Below are 12294 nucleotides of genomic sequence, written 5' to 3'. Positions count from 1 at the left end.
GTTCATCTTTTGCTCGCTTAGCTATTCACAGTAACAGAAATTTTGACCAGGAGTGCCCAAACTTTTTCAAGTCACTGTATGTAGATGAAGGCAAAGTTTGAAGAAAATGTTAAGAACCTTCAAAGAGATATTAACAGTTTTATGAAAAACTGTTAACGGCCAAAATTTAATGCTCATTATGTTCTCATTTTCCAGAGATTGGTTTACTTTGTTATTCTCCCCATCTTGCATGACAATCATTGTATGAATATGCAGCAGCAGTGGTTGGAGTAGGTAGAGTAGTCAAAGCAAGAGATCTAGAGACTAGACCTTGTCTCTCTAGATCCATCTCTCATGGTAATTTGTGTCTAGTAGTACAAACTCCCCAAGGATAAAGGAGTCACAAGAGTTGTCAAGAAATATAGAACTGACCATCAAATACAGTATTATTCTTGTGACCCATGGTGATGTGCATATTTAAAGGGTGAAATTTATTTAATGAATTATTAATTATTTGTTAATTATTAATGAACAATTGGTTCTTCACATAAATCCTTTATGGGTCAATGCTGGCAAACCCACCCACACCTTAAGTAACTGTTCTATATGCACAGAGCCTGGGCAACTTTTCTAACATTGCAGTGAGTATCAAGCTGATAAATATTAGAGAAAACAGCAATAGCCAGCTTGGAGTTAAGCAAAGGCCAGGAACTTGAGCCGTTATGTGACAATGACTTCCAAAGAGAGAGTAGTAAGGCATGAGAGCATGACCAAAAGTTATCTTATAGAGTGTCACAGATTCCAATTATTACATGCTTCGACAACACAAGCCTGTGAAGGCACTGCTCATCTAAGATCTAGGGAAAACTTGGTGTATCTATGGCGCACGTGTGAACAGATTACTTGCAGATGGGCATTTCTGTGTGTGTTGTCTCAAAGCCTCTGCATCACATAAAATGTCAACCCTGAAGCCTGCCAAAATAAGGTATTGCCAGTGATGTTAGTACCAGAGCACTCAGTAAATGAGTAGCCCAGTAGCTAAATGCTGATACAAGCATTCCTTGATTGTTTGAGTACCTGCTGTGAACTTTAGAAGGTGGTTAAGCAACCTACAGTTAGTTCAGACACTGTGTTGTGAGGAGCCCTGGCATCAACAGAGTGCACAGTCCAGATTTATGGATTCTAGATTTCTGACTGGCACAATTTCACACAGAAATGATCACTCACATTTATTTACTCTAATGAGATCAGTTGCCTAGCACTGAAAAATAGCAACACTACATGATACAGTTTGAGGCAATGCAGCCTACTATTTCATACATGTTGATCAATCACAAAAATATCATTTTTATTTGTAAAATTATCTGGCAATCACAATTGTTTTTCCAGTTTCTACCACCTTTATGTGAAGTCTTTCTTAACCTTGTGGAAATACTGCTTCTAAATTTTTGCTTGACTATGCCCATTGGTCCAAGACGCCCAAAGGAGAAGAAAAAAATATCTCCCTAAAAACAAAAACTGCTGAATATATTCAGGAGATCAGGTAAATTTTGTACACAGGTGGCTTAGTTATCCTTGGTCCCATGTGATCTCACTTTCAGCATATTCAAAACTCACACCAACGCAAGATGTTCTCTCTTCAACCCCCTCCCATCCGGCAGAAAATATTAAAGCCTGAATACATTACCAGGATGATCAAGGACAGCTTCTATCCCACTGTTAGATGACTACTGACCATTTTCCTAGTATGATAAAATGGATTTTCAGCCTTACAACCTGCCCTATTATGACCTTGCATCTTAAAGTCTACCTGCACTGCACGTTCTCTGTAACTATAACACTTTATTCTGCACCCTGTTAATATTGTACCTTGTACTACTTCAATGCACTGTTGTAATGAATTGATCTGTATGAATGTTATGCAGGTTTTTCACTCTAGCTTAGTAATGTAGCAATAATAAACCAATTTACCAATTTCTGGACCAATCTACCAGGACCTTGTCAAAGCCCTTGCTAAACTTCATGCAGGCAACCTTTACGGCTCTGCCCTTGCCAGTACTCTTGATCACCTCTTCAAAAGTTACAGAGAAGGAAGAAAGAGGAGAAACCAAGGGGAACAGATATCACTGAAAATTGTGGTCTACAGTTCATGCTTATCAAAGCAATGAGGGAAACAAAAACCATTTCTGGTGAGTGCGATAAATGAGTCAAATAGAACCTACGGAAATTTTACTCTCTAGCTGCCCAATCAATTCCACTTAAAATTCTGATAAAACATTCTTAAATTAGAAATTTATGGACATCTGACTTTCAAGTTAAAGGCATCTACTGATAGTTCCTATGTTATCAATTCCTTAGTAGTTCACCTTGTCTCTGTTATTGCACAAATCTCCTAAGTCTTAAGGTATTATATAATTCTTCCAATGTGTTGAAATCTGGAGTTGCCTCCTTATCCATCAGCTCAATACAAGAAGTATTCTAATCTCCATTAGGTTTTTACTCTATTATATCAGCACATGTAAAAAATTAATATGCTGTATGAAAGCACTTGGATCCTTAGCCAAAGCTATTTTTCCTCTCTTCTATCCTCAAATATAATTTCGAATCCAGTAGCTTCAATCTATATAAACAAGATATTAATCAGATCATTCATTTAAAGAATTATTTTAATTATTCTGGGATGTGGACATTGTTAACAAACCACTATTTATTACCAATTCCTAATCACCCCTAAATAACTGGCTTGCTGAGTCACTGCAGAGGTAGTTACAAGGTAATAAGAATGTGTAAAGGTGAAAGGTTTCCTTTAAGGACTAGATATGTTTTGGTTTAGCAGCATTAAACTACAAACGTAGATCATTTTGATCATTCAAGTTCTCCAGCAACCATGGGTAGGATTTGAACTATATCCGGATGAGTAGTCTAAGCTTCTATACATTGGTATGGTAAAAGGACTGTGCTGCCATACAGGTAGAGCTATTAGAATGAAAATTATTCAGAGATAGACAGAACATCTCACAGTATCAAAGAAAAGCAAATGTATAAGGACTGTCAATTGGATGCTGTCTTTCTCTCAAAGGTTAATTGCCATTTCTTACTGTAACTTCCTAAAATATTTCCTTAATTTTACAATAAATCAAAAATTCACTCACTTTGTTTGCCATCATTTCAAGCAATGGACAAGTTTCACTGAAATCATCAATCTTCTTTTTCAGATCATTGAAAGCTTGCCACTCCTTCAAGGCTTTGGGTAATTTCCGTATTCTACACACACAAAAAGAAATATTAAATATAGAATATATTAAAAATTTAAGTTATATTTTAAAGTCAATATATTTTTTAGAATTTAGAAATTACATTGACTTCCATCACTTACAAACTGTATCAATTTTAACTTTATTTTGTCATTTATTCGGGCTCAATATAAAATAATAAAAGAAGATACAAAATTAGAGGAAATAGTTTTATGTTCAGTATATTTAACCTATAAGGAAATCATGTACAGTAAACATATCTAATTCATCTGAGGAAAAAATCAGCAGTGGATGAACCTCTCCCAGATTCCCCTATGGAAAAAAGAATTTCAGGCAGCTTTGTCTCCTGAAACACCTACCGATGGTGAATGCCCAGTATGGCCTGAGTATGCCACAAGTGATGATTTTTCCTAATAGCTTAATCTCACTGTTACGATTTCTGGATTCCTTATCTAGTTTATAATCTAGAAATGTTGAAATAATTCCTTCAATTTGTCCTGTCTATTTCCAAATACATCAGTGTGGCTACATTGGGCAAACCAGCAACTGAAGCCTTCAAATGAATGAAGTGATGGCACTATAACATTAGCAATTTTTAATGTAAATAAAGGGACGCATTTTAGGAGCACCCACCTGCTAAGTACCAGGTGCTAGGTTATTATTTCAGTCTGGTTCCAGCTGATTTGTACTTATTCTGTGCTACTGGACAGGTGGCTCCTTGTTACCTCTCTCCTCAACATGCAATCTCTGCATGAAGCTAGACAGTTCTTTACAGTTCAAAGGCAATTTGCAATTTTAATTCAGACCTGGAGAATAGGGGATGCAGCACTCTCTCACCAATACATACTTTTGGGAACAATAGGGTACAAAAAAATTACATCTCTCTTGATTGGGTTCCACTACATTCCAGACCCCCCATGCCCTTCTGCATTTTCCAAGATGCCTGGACTCTAAAACTGAAAATAACATGCTTGGGTTCCCTAGCCTGGCAACTGTTTCCCATCCATCTCCATTATGACGGTAGTCACATCTCTTGATTCCATTGTCCCTCCTAAGCAATAATCTGTAAATTGTGTCGACTTGCACTGAGTTCCTGAATCCACTTAAAAACAGAAATGGTCCACTTATTGATTAAGATATCAAGGGTACAGAAAATATTCTGTTTGTCTGATGAAGGCAAGCATGCCTCTTTTAGGAGCTATATATTTGTACCCTAGGCCTGTCTTGTCCGAATTAAATTCCATCTGATATTCCTTTGATCCTCTACCAATCGTTGATAGCCTTCTTCACTTTCCACCATACCTCCAATTTTGGCGTCATCAAAAAAAGTTCCAGCTGATTCTCATCCAATAGACGGCATTACCCTGTACTGATCCCTGCATTACCATGAACTGACTCCTTCCACTAAACTAATTTTGTAGCCAGCTGGCTAGCTCACCCTGGCTCCCATGTGATCTCACGTTCCGTAACATTTATTAAACATTATAAACTCTGACACACATTGGACAATGCCAAGGAAAGTTATTAAGTTAAGTACATCCTGCGTAAGCTCTACATACTTGTTCTGAAAATCCAGAAGTTCATTGTTGATTTTTTCAATATCCAAATCGCTCCACAGAATGTCATTGTAACCACTGACGTTATCGATAACTGAATTGTACAGACCATACAATTTCTGAAGTAATGTGAGTTCACGTCTTATTCTCTGTAAATCAGGATAATCTATTTATAACAAAAAGAAGCATATGCAATTTTAATTCTCAAAAATATCTGAACTATTTCTCTACATTTTATTCTTAAAAGTTTCAGACACAAATGCTGTCCTCCCAGATGCCTATTGCAAATAACAATAACAAATGATTTTAATTATGTTGCAGTTCTTGTAACGTTTGATCAATTTCCTAGAGATTTCTGGCAGCTTTTAATGGGTTTTCTAGTTTATGGTGCCTATTCCAATAAGGTGCCACAGAGGGGGAAGCTGAGCCACTTGTAGGCAGATTAAGGCGCAAGGAGAATTTTTGACCAGTCGACGATGAAAATTTGAATGATCACCACACCTACACAATAATTTCAAGTTCAAAGTCAAATAAAAGCACAGGAAGAATAAATTCTATTAATGTTATTATTCTTAAATGGAACTAAAGATTGGGATTAAAGGAAAGTGGTATGAGCCCTGGGTCTCCTTGTAGACGAGAAAGTCATAAAAATAAATGAAAATTGCATTTGTTTAAAAATATCTGCAAGATTAATGTTAGTAAATATCAAGAGCTATTAAAGTGTATAGATTTTTTTCAATAACTTTGCGCATTAACGTCCTATTTCAGAGACTTGAGCTCAGCATTTTTTAATCACGAGTGATTGTTTCACTGTAAAAAGTGAATGCTTTTAAATAAGTTGTTATACTAAGGGCTAAATTCTTTTGGCTTTTAAGAAAGGATTCCATGCCACAATTATGAGTAAGGGAAGAAAGATTATGCTAATCTGAGTCAATATTTGTCCATTAATCAATGACACAATAGATTGGCTCAATATTTCTCTGGTGCCTTGAATGGTGTTAACTTCCATGTGAAACAAGCCGATATCACTTACGTATTTATGAGTTAGTATGGTAATCAGAGATTGCTTTGCATTGAGTATTATTGGAAATACATTTATCAGGCATACGCAGAAAATTCCTTCATATTACAAAATTCCTTATCATGTAAGAACTAAGGGCAAACAGAGGTGCTGGGAAAAGTCTGGGTCATCAACTGAAGTGGGTTAGATTGGCTTCTGAGTACAAATTAACTGCCAAGTACATTTTCATTTGTTGGTCTAGGCATATCAGGCCAGGTCAGCTTAAACTGTCTTCGGAATAACACATTGTGAAATAATCCCTCATTACTGAAGAATTTTGTGAGCTCTGATGTGAACTGCTGCAGTCTAAAGTCTTGTCCTTTTGGTTAATGTCATCGGTTTGGGAGGCATTGTTTCAGAGAATCATTAGTAAGTCACTGCTGTGCTCAATACAGCCACACTAGAGAGAATGCGTGCTGAGTATGGAGTTAGGATGCTAGTCAAAGACTGCTTTGACCTGAGGACAATCAAGTTTCTTGAGTATTATTGGAAATACATTCATCAGGCACGTGCAGAGTATTCTTCCATGTCTATTTCATGTAGATAATGAAACATGTGTTGACGTGTCAGTAGGTAATTCTCTTGCATCAGAATGCCTATTCTTTGACCTGAACTTAAAACCATGATTTTGATGTCACTGGATCAGTTGCTTTTCTGGTCAATGGAGTTCCCCAAGATGTTAATGATGATACACTTGACACTGGTAAAGCAACTGAATATCAAACATAGATGGTTAGACCCTGTCATCTGAAGACAATTACTGCTGTATGCCTACATGGCACAAGCATTACCAGCACCTGGCAAGCCAAGTTTGAATGTTAATTTGATTTCATTTTCTAAGAAGCCGAGGATGGAATGAATGTTGAATAATCATCAGTAAACATCTCCATTCTGGCTCTATAAAGGAAATAGTAACTGAAGATGGTTAGATCTCGAACACTGCCCTAAGAGCTCCTACAGCAATGCCTCGTACTGGAATAATTGACCTCCAATAACTACTACATTGTTACATTTCCTCAATTGGAGTGGTTTTTGTTGCTCACTAACCTAACTTTTACCTGTTTTACATGGGGGAGGCATCAAACTTACAAGTTTGAAGTCACTCTCATTCAAAACCTGCCTCGATCTCGAGGGAAGACCCCGTCACCTCATCTCTGGAATGCAAGTTCATATTTAAGTCAAGGCTGTGATGAAGTCTCAGGGCTGAGTGGTGATGGAAGACCCAAAGAGAGCATTATTGAGCAGGTTATGGTAAATAACTAGAGCTTCATAACAATGATAAAGACATCTGCCACCACTTTCCTGATTATTAGACACAGACTGATTGGGCAGTAGTTAGACAAATTAGATTTATCCTACTCTTTGTGGACAAGGCAATAGTGAACAATTTTTTTTTAATAAATTCAGATAGATGTAGAAGCTGTAACTGTACTAGAACAGCTTGGACGGTTTGGAAGTGCAAATCTTCATTAGCGTTGCTGTGATATTACTTAGTCCCATAACCATTGCAGCATCCAAATGTTCTCTGATGTTTCATGGCATCATGTGATTAGGCTGAAGACTGCCTTCAGTGACAGTAAGAATTTCCAAGAAGGCTGAGATGGATCATTCATTCAGTACTTCTGGCTGAACACAGTTGCAAATTCTCAGTTTTGCTTTTGATTATTCATGTACTTAGCACTGACGACAGGAATGCTTTCGGTGCTCCTTCTACAACCATTCAGAACTTTGGACTGATCAGTTAGTTGTGGGATTGTTTAGTTCTCTCTATCGCATGATGTTTTTGTTGTTTTACACTTTAGCACACCTGGTGGTGCTCCTGGTAGATCTTTCTGCACTTTTCAATGGACTTGGTTTGATCTCTTGACCTGATTGTAATGCCAGGGTGAGTAGTATACCTAACAGATTGTGACTGTGTTCATTTTTGCAGTGGCTGACAGTTCACAGTGCCTCATGGATGTCCAATATTGAGCCGCTGTACCTGTTCTCTGCCTGTCCCACATAATATAAACATAGTATCACACTCAGAACCCTCAGTATTTAGGGTGGGAGTTGTCTTCTAAACCACTGCGCAGTTGCTGTCCACTACCAAAGCTGCAAGGGACAGGTATCTCTGCAACCGATAGGGCAGTGAGGAAAATGGCAAGTGGGTGCTTCTTTTGTATGGACTCACATAGTACTAGCTCTGGTGGATCTCTCTGCAAAGTTTTTCCTTCAGTGTTCCGCCAGCACCGTAAATGGCAGTGGTGTGGGATGACTTCCGGTAAGATGGCGCTGCAATCAGAGGCAGTGGCCTCTACAGGGCCAACTAAAGGTGTTATTGTCTTTCTTAAACACTTTTTTTACGATTGCAAGATATTGCTGGACAGTAAGAACTTCAAGCACTGCAGATATGTCCCAGCAGTGAGTTGCTCGTTGTTGCAAGACCGTATTGCTGCCTGCAGACATCCCACCTCTCCCAGAAGTTCCGGGAGTCTCCCTGATATCGATAGTGGCTCCCTGACGCCCGGAAATTATATACAATATCCTGGAAATCGATTTTTTTTGAGAAAGAGAGGGAGAGGGAGAGCAAGCATCCTGATTGGTCTCTCTTCGTGCTAAGAGTGGTCCCCAACCACCAGGCCGTGAGGGAACAATATGATTTGGTGATATGAAACGATATGAGTCAGCTGCACCTTTCCTCATTCCCTGTCACGCCCACTGTTGAACTTGAACGCATGCGAGGTCATTACGCACGCATCATCCATGTCAGCGCGGGAAGAAGATCAACTCCTCAAGCTTGCAAATGACGACGGGCTGAAAAGTATGTTTGACGTAACATCTCTGCCAGCATTCTGGATCAAGGTGAAGGCTGAATATCCTGAGATAGCCACGAAAGCACTGAAAACATTGCTTCCATTTCCAACATATCTCTGCAATGAATGCAACGAAAACTAAATTGCAGAATAGACTGGACATAAGGAATCCCCTTCGAGTATCGCTGTCTCCCATCACCCCTCGATAGGACCATCTTGTTGCAGGAAAACAAGCCCAGGGTACCCACTGATTCAGCGATATTGGTGTGTTGCAATGATTTTATATGTTCATACAGGGAAAATATGTGCTGTGTGTTTAATATCCAAATGTTACTTAAAATGTTATGATGCTATTGACTTATAATTGACTTTTCACTACAGTATATTCATGCGAGGAAAATATGTGCTGTGTGTTTAATATTAAATTCGTTAGATAAACGCTTTTAGAAATGAAACTGAGTGTATTAGCCACTTACAACTGACTTATAGTTGACTTATCACCTATATTCCGGTTGTGATTAACATCCCCGCCCCCGGTCAGCTGGTCTGCAAGAATATTGTCAATATTAAACCAGACCGCTGTGCAAAAAAGGTTGCGGACCCCTGCTAAGTAGACCTATCAGTTTTCTCTGTGGGCGGGCTTTACAGTCAACCTCAAAAATAATAACAATGTTGCTCGCTGCACTGTTTGCAACAATGACTTTTCTATCGCCCATGGTGGGTTAAGACTGTAAAAGACATGTTGAGGTGAGTTTAACAGGTGTCATTTGTTCATTAGCATAGTTAAGGTTATTTAAATTAGCTGGCTGGCTGCTAAGGAGCTATGCTATTGATGTCCTACGTGATGAGTCTAAACTCCCTGTAGACTTGCTTAAAGTTGTAATAGAATAAACATGACAATATAATATAATATAAGTACATATTTTAATGTCACATTTTCTGCATATACCCAACTTGGTTTACAGATTAGACAAAATCACGAAACAAAGTATTACATACACCCTTGGGGGCGGGGGGATGCTACCTCCCTGAAATGAGTTTTTGCAGGGTGGGATGTCTGTTCCTGCTACAGCGAGGCTTTGGAGCCGATGCAGGAAGGTAGTGATCAATCCAACTGCAAGTGATTGTCTTAATCATTTTTCTTGTGATCACAAGACCCTGTTGGACATTGGTAATTTGGAATGTGCAAGTCTGGTTCACTGGTTCATTGCTGGGAGTGACAGTGGGGGAGCAGCATGACCTCGGTTGTAGCACGGACTAGGCCTCATGCTTCAGTGTCACTTGTTGCAGCCACCCAGGAGAGATGGTGCCGGAGGTGGTATGACACAGTGCCCATGCTGGTGTCAGTGCTGCCCTCCGGTGTTCGCTTAGTGGAAGATAAACTGGACTGAGTTCATCTGGAGACTGCTGCAGGCATGTTCTTGCTGACGGCATCCACTGACTCAGGAACTTGGGATATATTATATACATTTTTTGTGTGACTATATGTTTACTGCTATCTTATATGTGCTATATGTTTCTTGTGCTATGTACGATTGTTGGTACTCCTGGAGGAACACTGTTTCCTTCGGCTATATTCATGGGTATTTGTGCATGATTGAATGACAATTAAACTTGGACTTTAAGAAGTTTATATAATATGACAACAGTTTTGCATCAAAATGCATTAACTGTAAAGATTTGGGACTGAGACTACAAGAGGTATTACAGAAATACAAGTTATATTTTCACGGATATTTTCATTCTTTTGAGCGAAAGAGACTCAGATATATACAGTATTAATTTTTAAGGCCAGCTAGATTTCCAGCACTAATGACCATATTAAAAGCTCAATTGTTCCTGATTAACTGCTACATTTGTCTTTAGTGCAAATTATTGGATGATTAGTTTGTGTTCACACAATTACAATAACCTCTGTGTGGATACCATTGGCATAGACTGCATGCTGCAGAGCAGATAGCTCTGATAGCAACTCCTGCATTTCTCCTTCTAACAATGCATGCTTGGTGCCTATATCCATTTCAGATTTACATAATGATAATAAAAATTAGTAAAAACTTATCAATAACATAACACCACACTGGGAATGTAATCTAGAATCTAGAGCCAGGGATCACTGTTTTAAAAATGGAGGGTTGTCCGTTTAATACATAGATGAAGGGTAACATTTTCTGTCAAAGGAATTAGAAACTGCATCTTTGAATATTTTACAGCAGAAGTAAATGAAATCCTGGTAAGCAAGTGAGGTGCAAGTGAAAAGTTACTGCAGTTAGAAAGAAATATGGATCCAAGGTTACAACTAGATCAACCATGATCTTAATAAATAGCACATTAGATTTGAGAGACTGAGTGGCCTACTTCTACTCCAATTATACACATGAGTGTTTGTTTGTAACACCCTCTATCTTATTAGTCCATTAGCATTCTTATTTAAATGGAGTAAGTTAATTTACCCAAAGATATCAAAAAGCTGAAGGCTTATTTAATTTAAAATGAAAAAAATATATAATAGACAATTGGTACCAATGACAGGCAACCCAAAGAGTTCTTCTCCTGCAGAATAAGTAGTAAATTTCCGCCAGAGCTCATCAAAGTTGGTCTGAAAGATCTGCAGCCTTTCGCTGGCTTCTTGAGGTGGAAGGCCATCAGCAGCAGGGCCCCTGCAATGTGAAGTTAAAAGCAGAAGGCAGATGATTTCTTTCAGTAACACCTGGATTCATCTTCTAATATGTTGGACAATATAAAGCTAAAAAGCAATTCATAAAGTTAGGAATAGAAGCTGTTTTGTTTAAATTATTAATTGTCAATTAAAGGTTAAAACAATAATAGAATAACTCACTGTAGATGGAGTTGTTCATCTTTCATTTGCACTGGTCTTGAAGAAAACATAATCAGAAAGTCTCACTTTCTTTTTGTAATCATTTCCAACCTTGTGATTTGTCACCCAGATCTGGTGAGCGTCCAGTAGTACTATAAGTTTCTAATTCTCAAGGCAATATGGAGGCACAGTGTCCTGTGTTAAGGTAAGGTAACGTATAATATGACAGTAGAGAGTTTTGACAGTCAAGTGGGAAGGAAATCTGAGCTGAAAATGAAAAATGGTAGATTTAAGAAAATGGGGTTATATTTTTTTGTATATTGAACTTGAGGCTGTTGTGGAGGAAGTGCACAGCAGCAGGGATGCCTTCTGCTTACAAGAATTAGAATGCCCTCCAGACACAAACTCAGAAGGCAGTAGGAGCAAATAGCCATGAAGGACAATGTCAAAAATTCTTGGATGAAATGCTCTATTAGCTCAATGACTTCAAACAAACAACATCAGTGAAACGCAAACACAGGGAAATCTGTAGATGATGGAAATTCAAGCAACACACACAAAATGCTGGTGGAACGCAGCAGGCCAGGCAGCATCTATAGGAAGAGGTACAGTCGACGTTTCAGGCCGAGTCCCTTCATCAGGACTAACTGAAAGAACAGTAGTAAGAGATTTGAAAGAGGGAGGGGGAAGGGGAGATCCAAAATGATAGGAGAAGACAGGAGGGGGAGGGATGGAGCTAAGAACTGGACAGGTGATTGGCAAAAGCGATACAGAGCTGAAGAAGGGGGAGGGTCATGGGATGGGAGGCCTAGGGAGAAAGAAAAAAATGCCC

The 12294-nt window shown here is 38.6% G+C and overlaps 1 protein-coding gene across 1 annotated transcript in view; it reads right to left on the bottom strand.

Annotated features, from left to right (window-relative positions):
• Positions 1–12294, bottom strand: part of dnah5l (dynein, axonemal, heavy chain 5 like) — a 296635-nt gene that overhangs the window by 205085 nt on the left and 79256 nt on the right. The window contains exons 30-32 of the mRNA XM_063042366.1: positions 11168–11304; positions 4793–4955; positions 3132–3243 (exon numbers count right to left, since the gene is read on the bottom strand). Of these exons, the coding sequence (XP_062898436.1) occupies positions 3132–3243; positions 4793–4955; positions 11168–11304 (412 nt within the window). The remainder of the gene's footprint in view (positions 1–3131; positions 3244–4792; positions 4956–11167; positions 11305–12294) is intronic.

This window comes from Mobula hypostoma, chromosome 3, assembly GCF_963921235.1.
Source record: "Mobula hypostoma chromosome 3, sMobHyp1.1, whole genome shotgun sequence".
Taxonomy (NCBI): domain Eukaryota; kingdom Metazoa; phylum Chordata; class Chondrichthyes; order Myliobatiformes; family Myliobatidae; genus Mobula; species Mobula hypostoma.
This window is presented reverse-complemented; position numbering and strand designations above follow the sequence as displayed.